At 37.2% G+C, this 27,998-nt stretch overlaps 1 protein-coding gene across 13 annotated transcripts in view; it reads left to right on the forward strand.

The window, feature by feature from the left end:
* The window catches only part of PTPRK (protein tyrosine phosphatase, receptor type K), a 397,175-nt gene that overhangs the window by 160,662 nt on the left and 208,515 nt on the right, over positions 1 to 27,998 (forward strand). For all 13 annotated transcript variants that reach the window (XM_027691497.1, XM_027691405.1, XM_027691440.1 and 10 more), the window contains exons 4-5: positions 15,718 to 15,799; positions 17,667 to 17,782. In XM_027691497.1, the coding sequence (XP_027547298.1) occupies positions 15,718 to 15,799; positions 17,667 to 17,782 (198 nt within the window). The remainder of the gene's footprint in view (positions 1 to 15,717; positions 15,800 to 17,666; positions 17,783 to 27,998) is intronic.

Here is a 27,998-nt window from a genome sequence, read left to right on the forward strand (position 1 = left end):
CTTCACTTTAGTCTTTCTGATCAAAAAGTCAGCTAAGTCAAAAGAGACAACAAATTAAGGATGGTGCAAATTCAGTAAAAGAAATGTTCATTTTTGAGTGTGTTAGATCTTATTTATACTTTGAAAGAAATTTTAATCATTACTTTCATGCAGTTTAGTTTAGATGTAAAATTATTTTTATTGACCAACAGATGTAGCCCTTGATATAAACAGGGCTATTAAAATAGTGTCTTTCTCAACTTTCACATAGAAAGTGTGGCAGAAAGTGGCATGAAGTGTGGCATGTGCATGTCTAGCTACTCTTATACTGACATATAAGTAACAGTCTTACTCTCATGTAAAATTTGAATACACTCTTCATTGGTTAGTTTTTAGAGATGACACAGAAATTTCTAGAAGTATATTCCATTGCTTACTTTCATTTTCCTCAGGCCATGTGCACTAAGAAACTTAATTTCAGCTAAATGCTGTGAGCTTGATTTCACATTACATCAATTTTAGGTACTGTTGCTGCAGTGACAATTTTTATTCAATCTGATTGTTATCTTTTTTCAGTAAAAACCCTGCTGGAAAAAGAAAAAAAAAATTATAAAACCAACCAAACTCAAACCTTGATTTTTTTTTCCTAGCTTATCCTTTGATTAGCTCCTCTGCTATTCATTGAGTAGAAGAGTTTGAAACTAAATAAAAATTGAACAACTGAGACTACATAGTAAATATTTACAGTTTTTGGGGTATGGATATGTAAGAGCATATGTTTGAGGATGCATTGGAGGGAGTGCCACAAAGAATATCTTCAGAATGAGTGAGCTGGTTTTTATGTGGTGGTGTAACAGTTTATGCTAGAGCTCTGTAAACTGGTAAAAGCATGAGGTGCTGTAGTAACTTAATCACAGGAAAATGCAATGGTCTGCTGAAAAAAAGTGCATGGAAATAAGCATGTTCTATCAATGTCTGGAGGATTCCCTTTATTGGTACTTCTGGGTTTTTCCCCTTTGAAATTAAGATCTTTGGTAATTAAAAAGCAGCTCTTTTTGTATTTCTTACGTATTTCCATTGCAGTTAAGTAATATTCTACTATCCCAAATTTGTTGTACCTGATAAGCATATGTTTATTTAATTTCTTTGAAAAGGATCAAAATTAGCCTTTTAACATATACCCAGCTTATCTATTTTGGTATTTGTTTAACACCTAATAGTAGCAGCATGGTATTTGAGGCATAGTGAGAGATGCTGCTAAATCTCTGGGTTTTGCAGTTTTTAGAATTGTGCTTTAAGGCCCTGGAACTTTCTAATGATTTTTTAATGTTAACGGTGTACCTCACTCTTACCTTCTGGCACTCATTGAAAGTTTTCTTTGGATACAAGATATAAAGTATTTTGTAGGTTGAAATCAGACATGTCTAAAATGTTCCACTTTAAATAGTGTTTGAATGTTAGATACCACTTGTTCATATTTTATTATATTCAGAAAGTTAATTGTTAGTAGAATAGTATACTTTTTTTTCTCCTCTGGACCTGCATACAGTGTGTGGATGGAGTTTCTAGAACAAACACAGACATTTTTCTTGAAGCTATCTTACAGCGTTTTGAAACTGTCTATGTTGCTAGAGAGAGTGGCAATAAGACAATAAGAGTAAAAAACCCCTGTGTGCATGTGCATGCATGTGTGTTTTAATACCCTGAATGTACATAATAAATTGTTTAGCTCACAAGGAAAGCATTTTGTCCTCAGAAGCACATCCTGGATTTAAGAATTCAGGCATTCAACAACTTACACTAAAGCAGTGTTAGATGAAGAGGAAGGAGAAAAGAAGGCATGGCTGTTAGTAAGGGATTGTTTCTCCATATCTTTCAGGCACAAGATGAATAGCACCTGAGTTCCCTAGATATTCTGACATCTGCTGAATTTATTGTCTTACAAATACCTTGAATTTTTTCACATCCAGAGACCTGTTTACAGCACAAAGATGGATCACACAGTTTTTTCTTTTTTAGTGTGTATTGTCCTTATTAATCACTGACTTTTGTCAGGACCTTGATGTTTGACTTTGGTTTTGTGCACAGGATTGACTAAACTTAAGCCAAGGATAGCTAGATATGCTAAAGGACAAAATGACTGTTACTCAATTTGTTGTATTTACCATTATTAAACAGTAATCAGTGTAAGGGAGGGGAATAGAAATGCTTTGAATAGCCCTGTCCTGTCACTGTTTGGCTTGATTGAAATGACTAGGTCTGTTTTAAGCAAGGGAGAGGAGAGGGGAATCTGTCAACTCCATATGGATCATTTGAGCAATTAGAGAAAGCTTAATTTTGACATCTCTTTACAAAAGGCTTTTAGGTAATCCAGGTTAGTTGCTCCAAATACCCTGTTGCCAAACATATAAGCGAATATCTGAAAATGTTGCTACCTAAAAATGGCATCAACAGTCTGGCGGTTTCTTAGCGTTCTTTGGATAAACAGAGTTAATGTTTGTTGAGACACAGTGCCCTGTTCATTTTGTGGGATCAATACATTGTCCAGATTCAAAGTATGTTTAGGCATGTGTAAGCACATTCATGCATAGATCTATATATCTATTGCTAAGTGCAGAAATATTTTAATATGCTCTAATTAGATGCGTTGTTCTCCTTCAGTATATAGACGGTGTGTGTATATATGTACATATCTTGTTGACCTTTTTGTCACAGTTATGCTTGTGATTTTATTTAAAAGCTTGGTATCCAGAAGAAGTTGTGTAAACAGATCAAAACCTGTAGTTTTTTCACAGGCATGGATTTGGAGTTTTTGTGGCTTATCTTTAGAATTGTGAAAATAAGTATTATTGCATGTGTATTTTAAGTGTGAGCATAAAGTAAATGTGTATTCTATGGTGAACTTTGCTAATTTAAATGTACGTGGATTTTCCAGTAGGAGACAGTAGAGCATTTGTTGCAGATACTGGCACTGCCTTCAGTATTTATTGTGGTGGAGCAATGTACTCTTGGCTTTTGCATGGTGAATGTCTGTGGTGGTTAAAGTTGTGTTTTAATGCTGGGAATTTATTATGGCCTGTGGTGTTCTGCAAACCTTTGTGAACTGAACATGATGATAATCTCCTATGACTGCAGAAGCCTGAATCTGGTGAGGAGGGAAATCACCATTCATATCACAAACCCTAATGTACTCCCGCTTAAGAATTGCCTTTGTCATCCTTTATAAAATATCATGGAATTAAAAAGCACCATATTGAACAAAATGCAGCATGTTGTGATACAGATATCAACTGGATCCACTGGTGGGACAGTGCCCCTGCCCCCTACTGGAAAAAAGGGCAGCTTAAATATAGAGTTTGACTTTTCTATGATTGCCAGTGGGACAATCTCTAATAACTTACCATGACTCACAATAATAAAGAATGAGCCTTGAGAATAGAGGTTGTAAAATGTGTTTGTTTTGGGATTGAAATTTATCTTCAGAAGGTTACTAGTAAGGACATCCTTCTTTCTTATCTGCTTATTGTAGATGAAAATTGTAATTTTATGAGGTGAAAGGTTAGTATTCATCTATGAAATCTTTTTCTGCCATTTAATAATCCATCTCTTTCAAAATTATTTTATAGGCACGTTAAAAACACGTGTTTCAAATTAAAAGAAGCTATGGTAGGTTTGCTCTACTGGTTATAAACCCCAACCTGTTTCAAGAATAGTAATTGCTTGGTGTTCCATAGCTATTTTTCTGAACAATTTAAAAAACAAGTTGGTGCTTTATCCTGAAAAAGTTCAAAGGATGTGATTATGAATGGTTCTTGGTTATTTCTGTCTTTCAAGAGACAATATTCATTCTGGCAGTATTTTTGCCTTCCTTTATCTGTGGAGAAAAATGATACATTTCTGTGCAGTACCAGAGACAGAAGCACTACTTGTCTTAGTAGCCAAAATTGCTGAAATAACTTATGTGATACACCTATAGAAGAAACAAAGATCTGCTCAGTATTAATCTTAAATACTTAAAAAATAAAAATGGATTTGTTTTGAGAACAGAGAGACCCTTTTCCCTTGAATTTGGATTCATCATTCCTTTGTTTGACTTTTCATTTTAGTTTGTTTGTTCAAAGGCTAGTTGATGTACCAGATTGATCAACACCGGAAAGGTAGGAGGGAAAAAGACTAATAAGACTTTATTAGATATATTCAAGGGTTTTAAGGAGGACAGAGGAAGTTCTTTGCCCCCAAGTCTCTGTCTTGTTAATTTTTGTCTTAGTGTGATGTGCCTGACTTGACATGTCAGTAACTTGTCTTCTCTGCTTTGATCAGGTTTTATTTGTTGAGCTATATCAACTATAGCATCTACAGATATAGATTATAAGCCGAATAGCTTTAGCTTTCTGCTCCAAATAAATTGAAGAAACTACAAAGATTCTGTATTTAATTCTTTTACTATTAATGATATCATTTCTGAAAGCTCTAAAAATATCCCAGAAAAACATATTTGGAGAATTCCTTCTGAGTTAATATAACATATCGGCCTCGGCCAGTGGTGGGGTAAACTAGATCTGTATCATTCTTGACTGATGTTTACCTAATCAGTATCACAGATTCCACGGCTATTACTTTTGGTGCTTCATCTTCTTTACTACCTGTTTCTGATGTAGAAGCACTTGGAAAAAGAAATATTTCACTATCACAATCTCAAATGCAAGTTTCTGCTTTAAGTAGAAAATTAGGGAATTAATCTGACATGTCTGATTTCATTAAGTAAGGCATGTAATATTGCATATAACCAAGTAGTAGTGACAGTTTAAATGGTTTCAATGTTCCTGGTCTAATGTTTACAGAAGTAGGAAGATAACTTGCAGAGAGACTTGTTGAAATTGAATCTGAGTATCTGGAGATCTGGCATATCTGGTATATCTAGAGGCCTTTTCAAGGTCTTTCTCTTTGTGGTCTTGCTAGGTAGTCTCACTGAACGCAAAATCACCAAAACCTGATCCCAACTGTACACCCTAGACATGACCTGTACAAGGATGTCAGGTAATATACTTTGAAAGATTCAGTTAGTGATTTTTGTTTGGCTGTTTTTTTGGTGTGGTTTTTGGTTTTGGGGTTAGGGGTTTTTTTTACTTCACAAAATTAAATTTCATGAGAAAAAATCTGTAGATATCATTGTGTATCTATGGAGATGTATTCTATTTTTTTTTAAGGTATATCAGTTTATGAAGACAGAAGCACAGCTTTAACCTCTTTCTTCTTCAGGTTTTCATTTTCAATGCATCATGCTCTTGAGAAATAACTGGTTCTTTTGCTTTTTCATTCACAAATGCGGTTTTGATTGACTTTGCTGTCACTTTACTAACCATGAGCAGTTAATTTCTGGGAACAGAAAAAAGGAGTTAAACCAGTTGTTAGGCATGGCTTGAGGTTGTTCTAGCCTAACCCAATGTGGAAATTATGCTACTTACAGTAAAGTAAAGGTGTAGCCTGTCAAAGTGATTTGTTCAAAACTACTATGAAGCAATGAAGTCCTGGTTAACAAAACTGAACTGCATTCCATTGCTTCAGTCTGACAAAAGCCATTTTATACTTGATTTGTTTGCTGTAATCTGCTTCTGAAGAACTTGCATGTGCTGCCTCCTCCATGAAATTGTTCCACCTCTAAGTTAAGGTCCTATGATTAACCTTCATAAATATATGGATTTCTTGGGTCTGTAGTCACTGCTGATAAACAAATGGTCATCACCAAAAAGGCAGTAACGACTGCCCACCTAAACTTCTGGTTTATTAAATCAAAACACAGAAAAGCTTTAAGCTGCAAAAAAAATCAAACAAGAAAGTATAAAACAGAGCATACAAGATAATTTAGGAGTTACCATATCAGTCAGCTCCATTTAGGCTTGTATTCTCACATGGAAACAAATAGGAATTAACACAACAGATTTTGAGCTTTGGGTTTTAAAAAACTTGCTTATTCAGATGTCAGCATTTGGGAACAAAGTCTCTGTGTGCCTACCCTCAAGTGCAGACAATAGGGCAAGATTGCCCTGCCCTCTGGAAAAGTCTCTGCTTCTCCATGGTTATGGATAACTTTTGTCATGGTTGCTGGAAAACCTTTCATAGCTCAAAAGTTTGTTGATAGATGATATTACATTTTTATTAGGTACTAGTGGAAGGGGATAGCAAATCTTTCCAGATGACTTATACAAATATTGCTTCCATTGTCCCACAGATGGTTCATAGGCAGGAATTATAGTAAAAGGGGCAGGTATTAGTCAGTGGCTGGCATTTTGGCAGAAAACATCTAGTAAATATTAGTAAATGTAAAGTGCATACATGAAACCTTTCAATTTACACTTCCTAATGAGAAAGGGATGATATGCAATCCAAACTACAGTGTGTGTTTGGTCCTGTCACACTGTTTCTGTCCTCACTCTCTCTTTGGGTTTTTATATACTTTGATGGGATTCCCCCATACCCTTCTCTTCTCTGGGCTGATCAGTCCCAGCTGTCTCACCTTTCCTTATCTGAGGGATGCTGCAGTCTCTTCATCATCTTTCTGGCCCTTCACTCAGTGGCTCTCTTCACTGTGTCCATGTCTCTCAGGGCTCCAGGTGTGGCCTCACCAGTGCTGGGTGGAAGGATCAGCTCCTTTGATCTGCTGGCAACACTTTAATGCAGCCCAGGATATCATTTGGTCTTCTTTGCCACAAGGTCACAATACTGGTTTGTGTTGAACTTGGTATTTACCACGTCACCTATGTCCTTTTCTGCCAACTACTTTTCAGCTATGTGGTCCCCCAAATATGCTGGTTAATGCAGATATTACTTGAAGACATAATGGGTATGATTACTGAGAGTGTTCAAATGTGTCAGTAATTTGACTGGGAATATATATGGTTTGAGACAGAGCATATTTAGAAAAAAATAAATAAAATTTTTTCCACATAATAGGGAATTTCCAAAGGTCACTGAAAGTCAAAAAGGACTGACCTCCGCCCTAGATTTGGAAAAGCAGCATCATGCCAGGCTTGTATTGCTGCATTTTCAAGTAGCTAGCGATGTTCAAAAGGGCTGCTTCTGTGCTACTCAAAAGTGTTTTCTTAAGGTTTTGGTATATCACAAAAATAAGCAAAGTATTAAGTATTTCATATTGATCCTTAACTTCTCTTACTACTACTTTCCCATTTTAGCCTTTAAATGTCATGATTTACAATGCAATTAATGTCTTTGTTGCTCATGGTTAAAAGTCATGCCTTTGTATGCAGTGTTACTGTTATTTTTAAATCTCAATCATTTAAGAACTTTCACACTTAAATAAATGTTTTGGTGTATTGAAGATCTAGTGTTTATGGGCTATGTAAGAATGTTTTTTCTTCAAGTTCTTCAGTCAGTCAAGAGCAGGGTGGGTTTTTATAAGACTATAAGTGTTCCCACATGATAAACTACTGTGGCTCCAAAGCCAGAGCAGCTGTAACTCATCCATGTATAGTGCTTCATCCAGACGTTTTCTAGGCAGGAGTCTAGAAACATTTGGCATAAGCAACTTATGAGAAGTAAGCAAAGATAAGATCAGGGAATTTTTTTTCCTGGTGTTCTTTACTAACACAGTGTTTTCTAGGGTCTCTGAGTCTAATTTCTAGCTCTTCCTGCCACTGGATAACTGTGTCATACTGGCTGTTTTAAAGGCTTATTATGCTTCATATTAATAATGTGTTTTCCTGGAACATGTATCTTGTTTGTGGAGGTAAAACATTGTTATTATCTTTCCTCATTTTTATATTGTTTGGCTCATTGAAAGTTAGTTCTTAAATGTAAAGAGACAATTTTTGTATTGTGGTGTGAGTTGTTTTTTTTTTTTTCTCCTTTTTTCACCTAGGGATTGGGTAGGTAGGTGGTTTGATTTACAACTAATAAATTCTCTGAAGGATTAGCCTTTAGGAGCCTCTGTAGGCATGTTTGGTGTGATTCCTCACCAGAGAGCATGAACTGAGATGAATCTTGCTCACAACTTGAGGGTGTGAATGTCAAGGCTCCTTGTAAGATGCTCAAAGAATCTGAGATGACCAGCTCAGCTGGTAAGGATACTAGTGCACAGATAACCTTATATCCTTCGGTTTTCAATATCAGGAGGTGTGTTTTTGAGGAAAAAAGAAGTAATACGGTGTTAGCTGACTTGGCAGACTTGAGATCCCAAAGTTTTCACCCAAGTGTTTGATTTGCTGTGCTGGAAGTTATCCTGGGTCCTGTCAGCAGCAAAGGCTGCCTCACAGTATTACTTAAGCATTCAAATGGAAGTAATTATGTTTTCGTGAGATCTAAATTAGTTCAGCAAAATTATTTGTAACTTTCACAAGGGAAATGCTTTTTATTATGTCAACAAAATTTTTATATGTTAGATAAGATTTCTTAAGCTGTCCCTTTCTTTCAGCTAACTTCCATTAAGTGTTTCTTTTGTAACATGACACTGTTTTCACGTTTATATTAATTTTTAGTTTCTTGGTAATTAAAACCTTTGATTTAGTGTTTTAAAATGCCTTTAACACTGTAAAAGCACTGGATTTGGCTAGAAACTTGTCAGTGAATAGGATTGGTTACTGTTTTATGTATAACTGGTCTTGCTGTTTGTGGGTCTTCATCTACAGGAAATTGTTTTACTACAAAACAAACTTGCTTCTATATGCCGTTTAATCTTAATCATTTTAGTGTAAATAGTAGGTTCAAGTATATCTGTAGTCACCCTACTGTGCTTTTACCAAACTGAAAATTAACCAAGAAAAGAGATGTGTATGAAGTAGAAAAAAATTAATATGTTTTCTTTTATATTCTTATGAAAGCCTTTAAAGGTTTATATCCAGGGAGGTCGATGTAACTCACAACTAAAGAAGTTAGTTAATGTAACTGCCCTTCTTCCTTTGATTTTAAGTAACTAATTTGTTTTATTCACAAATTGAATAAAAATTATGTAGGAGGTGCCAAAAATCAAAATGCACATAATCTGGATTATGTATATTAGAATTGCATGAAGTTTCCAGTAATACTCTAGTTGAAGTTTGTTTGGGTTTTTGTGTGTGTGTTTTGTTCAGTTGGTGAGGGGGTTTTTGTTTATTTTTTGTTGGGGGTTTTTTGTGTGTGTTTTACTGTGCTTTTACTGTGGTTTATCACAGACATGATGCCTTCTATTTGAATACAGCTCTCTAATACACCTTTCCACCAAGCATCAGAATTCACCCATCTACAAGTTTGATTCCAGGTAATTAAGCTAGTAGAAGCACTACTATGCAGGAACAAAAAAAATGTTACAAGTTGAATGCTGTGTGGAAACTACAATATCTAAGTTTTTCCTTTTTGAATTTTTTTTTTATTTCCATCACAAATTCTTCTTCACCTCTCTCTAATGCAATGTATTAGAGTCTAGCAGGAAAAATTAGTCAATGAAACACTACATTTCTGTTGTAACTAAACCTTTTAATACTAATTTTTGTCTAATTGATGTTAGATGTCACATGATGGTGTGACAGGACTGCTGTCAAAACTGTGGGAGATTCTGCCTCCTTCACTACCATGAGTAGCCAGAAAAATAGTCAAATGGAGAAAGGACAAGGAAGGTCTTAAACTGTACTGAAAGTATCCTGCTCGGTGGTGGTGGTGGTATATCGCTTACAAGAAAACAACTGTGGGGTGAAGTTGTAACCCCACAATTAAAGTTTGAGGTAGTGCAAAAGTTAGGCCGTGTTCCGTGGGAGCAGTGGAGCTGGTTAGATGGTTTCCATGGACACGGCCTTGGGTTGCAGGGAGTACAAGGTTAAGACGGTTTGATAATGTGCAGGTGCTTGGATTCCTGGGTGCTGTTGTGGGAATATGTTTGTGTTGTGTGTGAAGTTGGCAAACTCAATAAAGGCTGCCTGCTGCGCTGAGCAGGCAGACATCTCTTTGTCTCACCATCCTCGTGTGTCTTGTGTGTCCTTCTTTTCCCCTCGGACCAAGACCTCACGACAGGTACCCCATGACAAACAACTGTTACAAAACTTAGGAAGAAATGTGTTCCTAAAGGTAGGCTTTGGGCTGCAAAGTTGTTTTCCCACTTTCCTGACTACGATTGTAGTTAATGGACTAGGTATGCTATGGGAGTCCTTATTTTGATCAGTGCCTCAAATGAGCTAATAATGGTGCTGATACCTAAACTTTTGGATCTTGACAAGAGTTAAAAATTCAGCGAGGGCAGTCCTTAAAAAGTATATTTTTTTATATTCCTACAAGTTCGGGCTTAGCCTTCATGGTGATTACAGGATGCATTGTTAGGGCTGTGAAGGAGGGTGAAGGTTTGAGTATTTCTTAACAATTAAACCCGTGTAGGAGTCTCTGCTGTAATAATTGCTACTTCTCCAATTGCATTCAAATACTGTTGAGTACTTAAGTTGTTCAAAACATTTATTTCTGAAATATTAGATGAATAGTGATTTTCATCATCTGCATTTTAAAGCTGGGGTCTGAAAAGTACATGGATGATAGACCCAGAGTAAAGGAATAATATCACTTTAAAGAATGCATGAGTTGAGATATGTAGAAAGTATAGTTGAGGGAGGTTTAGTCCAACTGTAACTATCATTAGGCCTAGATGGCTTGATGTGGAGAAGGCAATAATTTTTTTGATATTGTTTTGGGGTAGGGCGCATGTGGTGGCAAATAGTGTGGAGAGGGCACCTTTGCAGAGGCATAGGGTAAGGGGAGTTTGGTTGTTACAGAATATGGAGTGTGTGTGGATGAGTAAGAGAATTTTGGCTACTACTATGGTGCTGGAGTGAAGTTGGGCAGATACTGAGGTGGGATCTTCTATGGCAGCTGTAGTCATGGGTGGAGGCCAAATTGAGCAGATTTTCCTGTGGCGGCTAAAATGAGGCCTAGAAAGGGGAGTAGCGGGGTCTGGTTTGTGGAGGAGGACTGTTGAATTTCTCAGATATTTATTGTGGAGGCTAGTCATGCTATACAGAGAATAAATCCGATATCTCCAACATGGTTGTAGAGTATGGGTTGAAGTGCAGCAGCATTGGCTGCTGCTTGGCCATGTCATCATCCACTTAGAGGGAATGATATGATTCCGACCCCCCCTCAGCCTATAAATAATATTGGAATATTGTAAGGAAAAATATATGAGGAATATATTGTTGGTGATGGTTAATATTAGTGTAGCAATGAGGAAGGTTAGGAGATGGGAGAAGAATTTTGTGAGATGGGGTTCTGAGACTATATACATATATCTCACATCTCTCTCTCTTTTTTTTATTTTATTCTATATTGCACATCATCCACCTAATTTTCAACTTAGAGTTCTTTAGGGGTTGACAAACATATAAGGGTGATGTGATTGATAGAGTCTAGTTAGGTTTCCAAATACCCCTCTACACAAGCTTGTAGTGAAGCTAAGATGCCATTCTATGATATACTTCCATAGATACATAATTGTTTAAGAGGAAAAAGAGAAAGTAGAAATAAATTGTCAAGATGTCTTGAAGTAGTCACCAAGGCATCCTATGGAAATTTATGCCCTTCAGCATGTTCATATGGGACCAGAGTGGGTGCCAGAGAACAATGCAAAGACAAGTTTGTTGGTGAAAGCTACTTTGGAATAGCAAGGACAGTATGTAATTGTAAGGTCCTGTGGAAGGACCATGACACTATCTCCAACTGTGAGTGATTGAGCAATAAAATGACAGGCACATTTTAGTGTAGATAATGAGATATAAAGTAATGCACACTGCATAAAATCATTGTGGGGTTCATAAAAATGTCAGCATAGAGCCCAGTGATGGTGAAAAAAAAAAAAGGAAATGAAGTGTTAAGAATGGTTAAAAATTAGATAACAATATTGTGCTGTTGTATAAATTATGACTCACCCATATTTTGGTTACTGTGAGCCAGCTCTACTCTCGTTATCTTCAAAGAATATAGTGCAGTTAGAAAGGGCTTTAGAGAGAAGGATGAGTATAATCAAATGGCTTTTATATGAGATTGAACAATCTGGGACTGTTCAAATTTGAGGCAAAATTACTTGGGGATGTATAATAGAGGTCTACAAAGTTGTGAATAATATAGAAGGGTGACTGGGATCAATTTGTCAGATTTAGGTCGTTGAAGGAAGTCTGTACAAACCAGACAAATGGAAGTGTCTCAGTGCTGTCGTGGATCTTTCCAAATGATACTGTGTTCACTAAAAGCTTGCATGGTTTTAGGGAGAAAATGGCCCAATATATGGACAAGAGATACATTGGAAATCTCTAAATATGTGGGAGTGCATCCAGTTCAGGGAGTTCTGACACTAGATCTTCATTTGCATGTGAATGTAGGCACTTCAAAAACAAGGATATGAAATTTTATTTGGAGAATTAAATAACATTTGAGTATCACCTTGGAACTGTGTAGAAAATTCAGGGATCAAATCTAATTCCTTTGAGTAGCATTTGAACTACCTGAATGATCCAGTGTTTCTCTTTCTCATTCATTGTGGCAACACCAGTACAAATGAGACAGGATAGCTGTCTCTACAGCCCTGCTCTGTGCCAGCCCAATTCATCCTGTGGAAACGATCTCTCTCTCTCTCCTTTCCATTAAAGGAAGTGAACATCTCTCAGAAGTGCACTAGATGAGCATGCAATTAAATTGTAATAAGTGAAAGGACATTTATAGTTGCACAGACAACTAATGTTTTCTGGCTAGAGTGATAATCTGAATTATTTTTCAACTAAAATGAAAGTGTTGAAGCCATTCTTTCTAGGACTGTAAACTGAACTTAAGTGCAGATGAAGTGCAGGATTCACTCCCAAAGCACTGGTGTCTTATTAGGATAAGCCTCCTCTGGTGAAAGGGATAGCTCAACAGTCTGTTTTTTCTCAAGTAGTGTATGCTTATCTGAGGAAAAGAACAACCCCAGGTTCTGGTCTAACTTGTCAGCATTTAAAATTGCTTTTTATAGGTTTTCACCCATATATGCAATTCCACTTTTATGCTTCCCATTTTAAATGTGAACAGATGTTATTAAATTAAAACCTGATAATAATAATTTTTTTTGAGCTGCACCTTTTGCTATATTGTGTCTATAGTTATGAATGTTTCATGGTTGTATTTACACCAATTATGAATGTAAATAATAATAATTTAGTACTGCATACATGAAATCTCAGCTCTCTAATATCTGTCTTTTTAATTGTTGCATTTTTCTTTTGCTTATCTTAAAAACATTATACCTTATAACTTTTCATAGACTTTGCCTTTCCATATTTCTTGATGTTTTCTGTTTTGTTGTGTTGTGGGGTTTTGTTTGTTTGTTTGTTTGTTTTTCCCATGGATCTCCTTGATTTTATCTTACCAATTCCTGTGAATTTCTCCTTTTTTGATAACTTCCTACTCTTGGTGGGTGGAGATTACTTAAATTAATCTTGTAGAGGTAGTAAAACCCAAGTAAATTAATTCCCAGCTGTGTTCCAGGAAAGGTAACTTTCTCTTGTGTGACCCCCAGTGTGGGAAGGTATCAACTTGCAGGAGAAGGACACACTTACACAGGCCAAGCTTCCCTGGGAACTGGATCTAAGTTACTTCCAAATAAATTACTAACAACCCAGTTAATGTGAGGTGTAAATTCAGTCCAGTTCTTAACATTGATACTCAAATTTCTTAACTGGACTTTGAGAAACAACGTGCTTTTCGAGTTTGTGCATGTTATAGAACTGTATTGTGTTGTAAAGAAACTTCTCTGCCAGAAGAGATTAAGATATAATGTTTATTTCCTACTGAGTTGTCTTCCACATCATGTAACCATTTAAATAAAAATATGATTAATCAATATTAATATTGATGCTCCTTACTGGGAACAAGTGCCAGCTCTCTGAAGATGTCTAAGGAGTGGGTGGACACTGTCAAATAGTGCTTTGGTCAGAGAGGTCACTGGACAAGGGGCATTGTGAAAGTAGGACCCTGAGACACTAAATTAATTTCCATCAAGCTGTTGTTGGCCAAAGCAGGAGGAAGAGGCAGAGAACGAAGTGGGTTTTGCGACTTAATTGCATTTGGGTGCAAATAAAATAAAAAGGAAAAAAAAGAAAGGGGTTAGAAGTGCAGTCTTCAGGGGAACTTCTGGAGAAATTGGAAGAGGATTGTAGTCCAGTGCTGTTAAAATATATGTGCCCCACAGGCTTCCTCTTTCTGCAGTCAAAGCACAAGTTTGGGAATGCTGTGAACCACATCATTAACATGTCCATAGTCACCTTTCCTTGGAAGTTTTCTTTATTTTTCCCTGTTTGAGGTTTTGAAATTATCTCTGGGTATAAGCAGACCACCTGGGATCCCTGCCTCCTGTGGTGGGGAGACAAATTGCACTTCACATCTGGATGGGATGTAAAGGTGAGGAAATTCAGTGAGTAGAACATAAGAACACGGAAGTGTACCTGATGCAGTGTACAGAGTCAAGTTGCATAAATTTCAGGTATCTTGCTGAAGAGGGTATTTTTGTGAATGAGTGGTCCACAAGGAACTCCGGAGGTTAACTGGAGCTGCTTGCTCCAAGGACTCCCTTGAAACTGAAAAGTGAAGTGGTCATTGCTGCCTAGTAGTGTGCCATGCAGTTTCCCTGGTAAGAAGACCTGAGAAAAGTGTTTAATGGGGACAGCATTCTTCTGCTCACCTGCAGGGTATGTTGGGTTGTTAATTCATTGCCTTTGCTGCTCCTTTATGTTGTCCCCAAGAATGAGAGATGTAAACTACCTAAAAAGGTTATGCATAGAGCAGCCAACTTGCTTTAAGCCTGCCTTGCACAGAAAAGCCCAATAGGTGCTTAATTTGGGCAATTGTGACTGCAAGTTTATATCATAACACTTGACTCAATCTCTACTGACATGCTTTCCTCCTAGTTCCTTTCAGTTTAGACATTCACTCATTCTTTATTTCTTTCCTTCTAATTATTTGCCATCATAATATTTTCTTATTTTTTTTTTAATTTTTTTTTTTTGGTCCGTGCAAGGAAGCATGAATCATGTCAATAGATATTTTTCTGTCAGTTGGTAATGTTTTGGTACCTCTGTAGCAAAATCCAGTTCCGGTCTCTGGAGCCATCCAAGAGCAATTCTTTGTTGTTACTGCCCATTTGGGGTGGGTCAAGATGCTGGATGTGAAAACAGTCTCCTCTTTTTCTTCATGCACAGAAATTTCCACATTATCTTGCAAGAATGAAGAATGAAGTTAACAACTACTACATAAATCTCATGCTACAGCTGTTCTTTTCATTGCCACTGGGGAGTGCCGCAATATTTCTGTGCTGCTGCATGTTTTCCTATGCAACTGCTCTGCAGAAGGTTACAGGAGACTGTGGACTATATTGTGACCCCCAGCAAGAATGATAAAATTTTGTTAAAATCGGTTGATCAGTTCTGTGCTGATATCTAACCTGTTTCAAAGTAATGCCTTTTTTTCAGAATTGAATCATGTTTGTACATTTAACTGAGTGAAAGCAGTATGCCATTAATTGAGGTAATAAACATGTTTTTCTGGTGTGCTATGAGCAGCAAAGCAAGTCATGTATATGAATGGTATGGAACTGCAATACATTGAGTAATAAATATTCCATTCAGTTGTCAAACCTGGTAGAAACTTCAACTAAATGAAAAAGGCAGTGTGTCTTATATCTACACGCTTGCCACTGGGGGAATTCTGTAGAAATGAGTGTTGTAAACATTTTTTCTTTCATTTTGACAGGTAATATTTGAAGCTGAAGTCTCAGATGGGAGAAATGGTTACATTGCCATTGATGACATCCAGGTCCTGAGTTACCCTTGTGGTAAGTAATGATTAAGAACTGCATTTTTCTCTGTCTTTTCAGGACATATTTGATATTGTTGTGGCCTGCTCAGTTTTCATCACTTGATCACTGATGTTCTTTTTTCCTTCAATAGTATTTTTGTTGCAGCTTCCAGGAGGAAATGTAGTGTTGCAATAGTGATTTGTCTGGATGAAATCTTTTTCTGCCAGAGGTAAATTATACAGGGATAAAAAAGCAGGAATTCTTCAGTGTCTTTTTAGTCATACTGTAGTTGGTGTGCATAATCAAAATGGGTTTTAATGTTAATGTGTGTACTCACTGTTAAAGAAAACTGAATTGGCAGATGCTTGTAGGAGGTTTATCAGATTTCATGCCATTTTTCTTTTTTCTCTTTTTTTTTTATTCTAAACAGGCACAATAGATTAAAAAAAAGAAAGTAAAAGGGCTATTGAACTACAGAGGGATTGCATTCTGTTTATTTTTTTGTGGACAGACTTCAGACATTTATTTTTGCCTTTTCCTTCTTAATCCTGGGGAATAATTACACACATGCAAACACAAATTGTGATAATGAGAATCTTCTACAAATAAAAAGTTGTGAGGAAGAAACTGTTACTGTGCATTTCTGACACTTGTTATCAAATTTTTTTGGCAATTTGGTTTTGTTCAACTCTTTTGATCTTCCCCTAGACATGCCCGTTCTAAAATGTGATTTCATTGTAATGTACCACATGGCTGATAATTTAATTGCTTTCTGAAATGATCAAGATATCACAATACCCTGCCCTGATTTGCAAAACAATGTCAGATAATAAAGTTGCAATGGCAACCTCACATCTTGTTTTCTTCTACCCCAAACCTTTTAAAATCATAGCTCCCTGGGACTACCAAGCTTATAGGGTATTTGAGCGAGTTACCTTTTTATGTTTCAGCCAGCCCAGCTATCTGATGTCTGTACTCAGCAAAGCTCTGCTTGGATTCAGTATCTGCCTTTCTTCTGCCCCTCCCCCTCCCCCCCTCACTCTTATGTGTTATTTTTAAGTGCCAAAACAAAATGTACAGTCATACCAGCAGATTATCAGCATGTTACAGTATTCAGATAAGCCCTTTTTTGTTACTGCTGTTCAAACCCTCTTCGTTCCAATTTAATGTTTTTTTTTCCTGTGTATTGTGGGTTTTTTTGTTGTTTTTGTTTGGTTGGTTTTTTTTGTTTTTTTTTTTTTTTTTAGTAAGCACAAAGAAATAACAGTTCAGCTGCTGTTTTCTTTAGTAGGTGTTGATAGAAGGATGGGCAAGCTGTGCAGTGTACCCATTCCTCAAATGTGTCTCTGTCGACTTTCTTCAGTTTAATAAATCCTTCAGGTGATTTTGCCACTGAGGTTTCCTAGGGACTTTGTCAGTGTGGGAAATAGATTTGTCAGCTTCTGAAATACTACATTCAATGGCATGAATGATTTCATTTTCTAAAACAAGAGCTCTGAGTTGCATTGCGAATAAGTGAATAGTATCTCTCTATTTGCTTGAGCAGTATGCTGCTAATTGGGTTTTTCTCAGTATGATGGATTTCATACTGTCTTTGGGATAATTTTTGTAAAGTGCTGCTGACATTTGGCATTTGTTCTCCTTCTTTTGGCTTTGATTTTAAAAAGACTTTATTATAACACATGTTTAATATAAAGTTAGTAGAATCATGAGGGGAGAAGGGAAAGGACTGAAAGCACTCCTCGAACAAATGAGAGATGAAACAAATAATTTTCTCTCTTCTGTTTCTATTTTTTAGCCAAAGTTTGTGAAAATATGGATGTTAAGGGAGATAATAATGTTGCTGGCACCTTTATTTTTTGTAATAAGTCTTATTTGTAATTTTTACTTTCTCCCTCTGCAGATAAATCTCCACATTTTTTGAGGTTGGGGGATGTAGAGGTCAATGCAGGGCAGAATGCTACATTTCAATGCATTGCTACAGGGAGAGATGCAGTGAATAACAAGTTATGGCTCCAGGTAAGGCTAACTCATGCAAGTCTATTTGGCTAGAGGACAAGCTACTTTCTGGAGATGACATGTTTAAGTTCCTAAGCCTTTTTTTCTTCTACATGTAAAGTATGTAATTTAAATGCAATTTTATCTCTGTTAAATGGAGAAACTTTAATCAATTTTTTTAATTCTAAAAAGCTTGCATTAAAAATTAGAACAACTGGTGTGGATGCTGGGGTAAGGTTGACCCTTAAGGGTATCGTGGGCCTCCTCTCCTTGTAAATGGACTCTCTGTGTCAAAATTTATTATCATTCAATGCAGATAATTGGCAATTGGGATCTAGTACGACACAGATGTAACACAGCTGTCATGAATTTTGAGGGTTATTTTATCACGTAAATTACCTGTCTGAGCAGGTGGCTGGAGGGACATGGCTGTACTTCTGTGTGCATATCCATTTTACTCAGCAGCATATTTAATGGAACAGCATAAAAGGACTGCTACATGTCCTTTTTCTCTGTCTCCATAGTAGGAGAAACTTGAACTTTTACCTGTGTGTAATTCTGAGTAGTATGTACCTCAGAATTTAAGAGATGACTAAAACCAGAAAAAAATCCTTCTTAGTATCAAAGAAGAAAAAGAAGAAATTAACATCATCATCCCTCCAAAATAGCCACTTTCCTTTGTAGCCTGGGGATGGGGTTACTTACAGTTCAGACCACTGGTTAAGTAGAAAGATAACAAAGTTTCCAATTGCTCTTTAAAAAATTAAATTTTAACACTTAATAAGGGTTAAAAAAAATCACTTTAGTTGTATGTATACCTTTATGTGCATTCTTTATATGTAAACCTTAAGCACCAACATTCCTTTAGAATGGTTTCTAAATATATTCTCTAAAACTTTATTTTTTTTTAAATGTGTATTTCTGTACGTTTTCAGAACTGTAAAGTTCTGAAGTACTTTTTGGGAAAATGTACTTTTAAATTAACTATAGTCAGAACTTCAAAACATTTATTTTTTGTCAAGTGTTGTAGCTTGAAGTGAACTATAACCAGCTACTTCAATCTGCTTATTTTTTAATTAATAGTGGAGCTGGCAAAACTTGACTAACTGTTGCATATAGGCATGCAATAAGTTTAAAATTTTAAAGATATTTTTATTAGGTTATTAACAATCTGATATGCAAAATGTATTATTAGACAAATATACTGCAAAATTAAAGAAGTAACACAAGTATAGCAGTAACTGCATTGGATTTAGTGAAAAGGTATCATAGCAGTAGGAATGATTTGTACTCCGTGTCTTGGAGCAATAATTTGTTTAAACTGAGTAAACATAGAATGCATTCATTGAGAAAAAGGAGTTGATTTCCGAGACTTGCCAGATAAAGCACACTGAGGACACAAAATGAAACTGAGCTGGATTTTTCTGTATCCAAGGCAGAACAATAGCAATAGGAGCATTCCAGCAAACCTGTGAAGCACCATTTTCAGTTGATCGTTGGTCAGAAAGACCTGATAGAGACAGCCAGCTGGAAATCTTCCCTATCTCTCACTCCTTGGAGTCATAACTCTGACAGATTATCCTTTCTAACTTTCAGTCCCCTGAGAAGCCCAGTTAGCAGCCAGATCAACTCAGAAAACATATGTTTTGTCCCTCTATATGCTTCATGGATCGTTTATTTTTTCTTGTATGTGTGTTTATGGATCACAGATGTGGTAATGTCTCACAGTGCAAAAAATAAGGTCCTTTAGAGGTTATAACTCTCCTGGCTTGTGCTTGTGAAGTACCCTGATACTCTTGAAGATACTTGCTACTTGAGCTTCTGTTCCACTTCTTGTTTTCCCATAAACAGTGCCAAATTTTCACCAGTTTAAAGGTGACTATTTTTTTTCTTCATCACTCATCATTCCACCCCTCAATGCAATATAAGTGTGAATTAGCAACCTTCCCTTTCTGAATTGTCTTCCTTAGATTACACTCAAAATCATTGCTGTTGTGCACAGCTAATAGTGAATTTACTCCTTTTTCTTAAAACCTGAGGTGGACATATAAGGGCCTCATGAGGCACTGGAGTGTAACTTGGAAAAGGTTCAGTTTAACCTTTGACCAAACCGGAAATTCATAAAGCCTGAATACCCTGAAAGGAAAAACTAGCAGATCAAATCAAATGCCTAAGTAATTGTTTTTGAGAGCGTTGAGCTGAAACATTCCAGGAATGTATTTTTTTCATAACAAGAAAGGCCATTGGAAAAAAAATGTACAAAAATGAAAAATAAATGGTGGGGGAAAAGACACTCTCCAAGCACATTGTGTTAGAGAAAATAGCTTTTGGTTATGTCCTTATTGAAAGAGAAAAACTATTTCCGTGTAGAGAAAAAAAAATAAAAAAACCTAAAGCAAACCAGTAAAGAATTTGCTATTAAAACACATTCTTTGACAAGGAAAGTTCTGAGGTGTAATCTGGGACACTAGGCTTTCTGTATCTGCAGGGATCTAAGATCTCATTTGCTTACACTGAAGCAGTAAAGGTGTACAGGCAGAGATTTCGTTAAAGACTCTATACCAGTGCTCCCTGTCTCTCCCAGCCCCCTGTTTTGAAAAGAATTAAAGTAAATTGAGCAGCACATGAAAAAAAATAGCAGCCACCCTGCTCTGTGTTCAAAGTCCTACAATCCCACAGCTGCTTCAGCTGGGCTCAGTCTGAGCTGTCACGGCCTTGGCTTCACCTTCTTGATCCCTCTCTGCACTGACTCTGGATCTTTTGCAATTTACCAGTCAGTCAGTTCAGGAAAGTGATCTGACTGAAAAAGACTTTGAGTGAAATTGAGTTTTTGTTGTTGTTGGGGGTGGGGAGGACTCTGTTTTGGTGTGGTTTTTTTGTTTGGTTGCATTTTTTTTTGTTTGCTCGGGGTTTTTTGGATTTTTTTTCTGTCTTTTTCCCCAGCTTGATTCATGTCTAAATTACCTATATGAATAATGCCAGCAGGTAGAAAAAGATTGGGATGTTTGGTCAGAAGCAGGGAAGAGGGAAAAATTTTAACAACCTGAAGTCAAAGTGGGGATCTTGGTAGCATGTCTCCCTGTAGTGTCTTATGTAAAGTTCAATACTGTTTTAGTTATTGGGGAAGAACCCTGATCATACACTAGATGAACTATGTGCGTTCACATTTCCATGCTTATGTTTTTTCCAGTGTATATATAATTAAGTGCACATAGCTTTATGTGCCTTAAAATAAAAATGAAAAAAAATAGGCACATTTCAATACACAGTTTCTTGTGTTTACTGTTGTATGACAGTATTTTCATCAACTCCATTTTCTACAAATGTATGTCTGTAAACATTTCAGACAAATAGGGATTAACATTGAATTGAACTTCTGACTTTCATGGCTGCAGATTCTGCTCTTGTTTGTTTGTTTTTAAATTGTATCTGGTCTCTTGTCCCCTTTGATACCCCTTTCCTCCCACCCCTGTATTTTGCAGCCCCAGTGGACCAAGATCTGGGTCAGTCATAGTTCTGTCATTGAAAGATAAGCAATAAAGATAATAGAAGTTTTTAAAAGTTGCAGCTGCATTAATACAGAACAAATATTTGAGCAGATCAAGAGATTTAGCTGGTTGAACAAGATGGTCTGAAACACATCTTTTGTGACAGTGTGAATAGTAGGTATGGGAGCAGGACAGAAATGCAGCTGAAGTTTTTTTGTTCTTCACTTTTTCAACCTAATCTACTGTCAAATCTTTTATGGTTGAGAGCTGAAGGATTCTCTTTATGACCTGCAATTATAAGCAAATTCTGAAAGAGTGTCAAAGTCTTTAGTTTTTTTTTAAATGTGAAACAACATTGATGTTGTTTCTGAAATACGTTCAGTCTCAGTGTGTTTTTGCCTGCCATACCCTTCAGAATGTAGTGGGGGGAGGGAGAGGGAGTTCCTCAGTATTTTCCCCCTCCTCTTAAATTTTCCTTTGCAAAATATCACACACTAGCAGCCGTTGGTGCCACTACACACACTGAAGCAGTTGGGTTGTGTGATAGGATTCCCCAAATCCAGGGTGGTAACCTAGTTTTTCTACCTGTTATGCATTGGTGTTTTCTGACTTACAAGCTTCAGGAGATAGAAGAAGTTCTTGCTGAAAAATGCTTTCCTGTAGGAGATGAACATAAGTGTGTGTGTAATCTTAAAGAAATGAACATAGTGTGTATAGACATCATAATTAATCAGTTCTGGCCCACTTACTGCTGATTTTCTTTTTTTTCGAAGCCTATGAATTGTCTTTCTTTGAAAAGACATTTAAAGAATAAGGATTCTTTCTTTTTTTAACATTTTATGCACCTTACTGCTTCTTGCACATTAACTTGCTGAATTAGTATAGGAAGGACCCCATTTTAATTCTGTTTATTTCCCTGTGAAATGCCATGCACTCCAGTGGAGTTATGTTAGTAAATAGGCGTGCAAACAAGTTCCTTCTGTATGTTAATCCTGTGCTCAGAATGGATATGTGTTATGTATTAAATGTTTGAAAGAATAATGCTCACAGGGCATTCTAAATATGAAAATGCAAGAGTAGGGTTGGGGCTCTGTTTGCCTGTTTGATTTGGAGATTTCTATTTGGAGAAAGCTTCCATGGATTTGAGCTTCATTTCTTTACTACAATAGTAGAGAAACTGAATTGACTGGATAGGTTAAATAACATTTGGGTACACCAAGACTGTGGAGAGCAGTGTATGTATTGTCCAGCATTTGTTCTGCTGATCTAATTGGGATATCAGAGCAACAGGGTTTTTTGCATAATCAGGCTGTGTTTAACAGCTTCCTGAGCTGGGAGCTATTGTGGTTCCCAGAACTCCAATACGATTTTCAGTGTCTTATCAATGTCCGGTTTAACTGGACACTCAAACAGTGCAGAGTATAGAGCTTTTTGCTAGAACATCTGTTAAACCATATGTCTTGGCACCAGGTTCAGATGGCGATAACTGCAGCACTAATGAGTCCATCCATCATTGCTGAGCTTTGCATTAACATAGCATTGGATTAGCGAAAGCGGCTTGTTCTGGCTTTGCAGTCAGATGTGTTTTGCCACGGTCTACGGTGATACCATTTGCTTTGGCGAATCTGAAATTCAAAGGGGTTTCGGCTGAATGCATTTAAAGGTTTAATACACGCCTTGTAATCCTGTGCAGATTGCCATCAGAGCGGTGGCGAGCGGGCCAATCTGTCAGCAATAGCTGTGGGTGCTGGCTAACCGCCCTCCACTTGGGCTGCCAAGGCTGGCAAGGCAGCCCCGCGCTCGCCTGTGGAGAGACTCATCAGCGTTAATATGGTCTGATGCAGCCCTTCTCTCCGCCAGAGGAAAGTATCTTTCCTTGTGGAATAACAGATAATTAAAGCAATTGCCTGAGAGTAATAATTGAAAAAGTGAAATTAAACAGCATTATGGAAAATAAAATGCAAATTGCTGTAAAAACAATGGAGTCTTGCTGACCTCCCAGCGGTACCAACTGTTACTGGAGGATGAACGAGCGTCTGTTCGGGCTCAAACTCCCTTTGTTGAGGAAGCTGCCATAACTCTCAATGCCCTGTTTACCAGCATCTCTGGGTTTGGTGCTGGTTGCCACAGAATATGATGTGATATTTAGCATTGGTTTCTCTTGCTAGGTACTGTGTATGTGTGCTCTTTAACAAGCCTTTGGACTGGGCACAGGCAGATGGTATCCTGTGATGATGCGTTGTGCAGGACCAATATAGTATTCCAGGACTTTAGATTGGAGGGTGTGTAGGGACCAGTAGAGTATTCCAGGAATTTATACTGGAGAGTTTACATGAGAACTTGTGCCTCTGGCAAGGGATTGAGGGACATGAAATTAATTGTTTTGTTTTGCTTTTTGGAAGGACGGTATTTCCTCTCAAAGGAAAGAAGTTATGCCACACAATTAATTTCTTCCTGCTGTATCCAGAAGGTGAAAGCATGGATCAGTATTCAGCAGAAGGGTTTGAGCATGAGCCATGGGCCTTTGGGGTAAACCATTTAGCTGCAGTGAATGTTGGGAGGCTCACTCGTGGTCTCGAAAAAAAGTATCCATAATAGGAGAGTCATGTCCAATTTAACTACGTTTTATGTTGGTTTGCATGGTTTTTTCCTATGAGTTTTCTAATGCAACTTTGCCTTTTGAGATCCCATTGCATTTTGATACATTTAATTCACTGGTTAAGATATGCTTTCTTTAGTTCAGTGATAAAACATTTGCTGTTATGGTGTACCTGCCTATTCACTATTTTCATTACATTTGAAGATGGTTTTTTTGTTGGTTTGCACATATTTTATGACTCGTGAAAGTTAAGAGGAGCTGAGTACACTCTGAGTGTTAGAGAAGCTTTGTTATTTTGTTTTCTTTCTTTTGTGGGGTCTAGAGAAAGTACCTTGTTGGCATTGCCAGGGTTTCAGCTGTAGGACTGTGATAGCGAGTTTTGATCCCCTTTTTGGTTTTGGTCAACTGTCAAGTTTGATGCTTTTTGGTTTTGAACTGAAATGAGTCAGTCAGGCCTGCTTGCCCTAAGGAGGAGTCGAAGCTATGATGTTGTGTGGAGGCTGTGGGGGCAGAGAAGGCCTATGGCTCTGGTTTTGCTCTTCTCCCTGAGTGGCAGGAATGGTGGGTGAACCTCTGAGGAGCCTCTGGGGAGACAGAAGACTTTTTGGATCAACATCATCTGCCTAAAGAAGTACTAATTTGCACAGCAAACAGGACTGTTTATGCCAAACCTTCTTTCTTCAGCCAGTAAAATCCCGCTCAAGTATACATTATCTTACCTTTATCTTGATTACTGACAATGGTCAAGCAGCATATATGTTCTTTTTTTGTTGTGCTCAAGGCTTGCACAGAAACTTCACTTCCCTCATTTGTCTCATATTGATTGCTTTTATTTAGAAAAGATGTTTTTGAAAGCAAGCAACAGAATAGGGAGGCATTAGGTATACTTCTGCAGTGACTTGTCTATTTTATCTGCACTTTCACCTCATCAGATTTATGTTCTGTGATAGAAGTCCTGGTTTTCCAAACATTTTTTTCAAAGATGTATGAAAAGCTGCCTTGAAGTGCTCTATCAGGCTTCTCATAAATTACGTGACTCTGTATCACACACTACTGACTCAGACATAGTTATAAAGAATATTCATCAGTGAAAAATACAGTATTCATAACTTGTTTGTTTCAGATAGGGTTTTTTCCTTGTTTTTTTCTTTTTACTCTGTGTTCACCTTTGATGCTATCTATGTCATTTAACCCCAAATGAACCATTCTCCCTCTCTCCTGCCTCGATTTATCAGCTTCATGGATAAATATGGCAGTTTCCCCTAGGTGCCCGGTCATCTTAGGTTTCACCAACATGAAATACTGTAATCCTCCTGGTCTTAATTTAATTCTGCCCCAGTTAACTAAGTCCTCTGGTCTGCATAGCTACCAGTGATTTAGTTTACATGGCAACCTTCGAGGCTGTCATCTCCATAGGTCTTCCCTGGGTCCAGTGGCTGCTGGAGCATGAGGTGCTGGGGGCTGCACCACTACCTGTGGCCCCAGTGCTGCTGGGCGCAGCTTCTCAGTGACCACCTGGTGTTCCAGGTACTGCCTTCTCCTCACGCCGTTTTGTACTTTGCAGGTAGACCAGCTACAGTGGAAGTTTGGTCCCTCTGTGTAGTCCTGGTAGTACAGCCAGCCAGAGACTTAAACGTCCATGTAAATAAGACACCTGAAATTAAGGTGATGTTTATAAAAACATATACTGTTACAACTTCCTTTGCCATTCTGTCCTGTGACTCTTGTCTGTTATCGCCTGCATTCAGGTTGTCTTCTCCTCAGTGGTGTGATGTGTGGTAGGTAGCCTAATACCCCAGCCCCTAGTTTCCTCAAATAGCTGCAGGACTTAATGAATTACAGAAAAGTAATTCTGGTACCAGCCAGCAGCTGGTATTCTTGGCTGCTTTTAGAAAAAGGTAAAATTATCTGCTGAGAAGTGTTTGAGGAGCTCTCTGGTGGCGTGTTGGTCTTCAGTAGTGGGAATTTTTTACAACTTTTTTCCTTCATTGTCTTGTAATCAGATTTTTTTTGCTGCAGGATGAATACTGTAGTTCAGTGTGCACTGCTGAAGGTGATATAGATCTTTAATCACTGTCTGGAATTTGTATTTCTGTGAACTATGCGATTGGTTGATTGGTCGGTGTTTGTTTTTTCTTTTTTTAATCAACAACACTGCATTAAAGAATTATAGCTTTCTGAAAAGCTTCTTTATTATTTTTGTTAAAACATACTTTTTTTTGTATGTTCGACACATGTTAGATTAGGTTCAAAATAAAGGGGTTTAAAATATTCAGAGAAATTGAGTGTTGTTTTTTCGTGTGTAGTGGAATGACCAGGGACACAGTAGTATGAATTTTGCTAGTTTGCCTTAGGTGGCTTTTATTATAATAAATAAATTAGAATTGCCACCTCTAAAGGGCCAGATGGCTCTCAATTAGATTATTTCATGTGAGCCCTTGATTTCTTCAGTAGGAGGGTCAGTGCAGTGCAACAGAAATTTGAGCTGCTCCAAAGTGGACAAGTTTGAGTAACAACAGTGCATGTAACCAAGACATTTAAAGTAATCACGGATGTTTCTGTACTGCAGTGCAGCAGGCAGGATAAAACTTGGCTTGCCACATTTATTCATGATCTTCAGTGTATGTTTGCTGTGTGGCTTTTCCTTCTAATAAATGAATGCATAGTTCATTGGAAAGTAGAATCTTATTCTGGTTTGCTGTGCATGTAGATCAGCAAGTTGAAGCAAGTTTTATTAACTTCCTACTTAAATGTTTAACTGCTTACTTCTTCTTAAAAATCAATCAAACAAAAGAAATTGCTATTTCACTTTCTTGTGTACTAAGAAGATAGGACTATCTAGGCATATTATTTAAGTAGTTCCAATTCATAATCTGCTTGAAAAAGTTATTTCTTAGGCTTAAATTGTGTATTTATAAATAAAACTGGAAAAATAATCCCACTTGTTTGGTAATTTGCCCTTTTGTGGGGAAAAAAACCTAAAATTTTATTTATAGCTTCTTACTCTAACTAGATGTCATGCTTTATTATGTTTCTAATATGTTAATAAGTTCTCAAGTGCCAAGAATATATTGAAACATTTGTGTAAAAGAAGAAAATAAACTAAACTAAAAATAATAATAATAAAGAAATTATTTCAGAAATTCTTTTAGATTTTTCTCCATTTGGAAATTGTGTCCTAAATGGTATAAAAGCATATGCTGTGTGTGCTGAAAAGTGATGACAGCAACATGTAAGTAAAGTTTAAACAGTATAGTTATTTCTGGTTTTTCCCCTCACAACTTTTTTTTATTTTTTGAAAGCATCTTTTGACAGAGAGTGCACATTATTGATGGCATTCAAACTATCCACAGTCAACCCTCTTTTTTTTTTTCCCTGTCAAAAAATTACATTTCTTCCCTTACATAATGAGTAAACCCAAGAATGTTTTGGACCATGTTGTTTACAAATTCCCCTTTCCTCGAGGCAGCAGAGATTTAATTCCCATGGCTGCTGGGGGCATCCTTCCAGCCCTCCTGCTGCTGGTGAAGTTATGATTGCACCTTTGGGGATCAAGTCATTTAGACAAACTACGGACTTGCACCCTGCTCACCACATGTAACTTGCCTTCTTCTCTGCTCCCAGTGTTTGAGCAGTGAATCCGATCACAAGCTAATCTGTTTGGTGATGATAATATATGGGGAGGGAGTATGTTTTCAGGAAGGTTTTTTTATTTCAGGTCAGTTTTCTGCATAAGCACAGGAAGGAAGGTGAGGAGATAGTGAGTGGGGGCCACTGATAGGGCACTGCTGCCAGAGTAACACGTGTCACTGCAGCCAAAGTGTTGACATCTTCTGATCTCTGGAGGCACCCTGGCATCCAACTGAGAGCCCGAGAAGGCAACCAGAGTTGACTGTAATTATTAGCAGTGGAGTGGACTTATTTTAAGGTGTTTACAGTAAGAAAGAGATGGGGATGTATAAGGTTGAACTGTCCAGGCTAATAAAAATCACCAGTGTGAAAAAAAAGGGTTCAGGAAAGTTGCTGCAGAAAGGTATGTTATTGCTGTTATAACAAAAAAGCAAAACCCACCACTTCAACTTGAAAAGTTGAGGGAGAAATGCCGATAAGTTTTAAATTTCTATAAGATCATCATTAAAAATGCACTTAA

Source organism: Neopelma chrysocephalum, unplaced genomic scaffold (assembly GCF_003984885.1).
Source record: "Neopelma chrysocephalum unplaced genomic scaffold, ASM398488v2 Primary Assembly neopelma1_23, whole genome shotgun sequence".
NCBI lineage: Eukaryota > Metazoa > Chordata > Aves > Passeriformes > Pipridae > Neopelma > Neopelma chrysocephalum.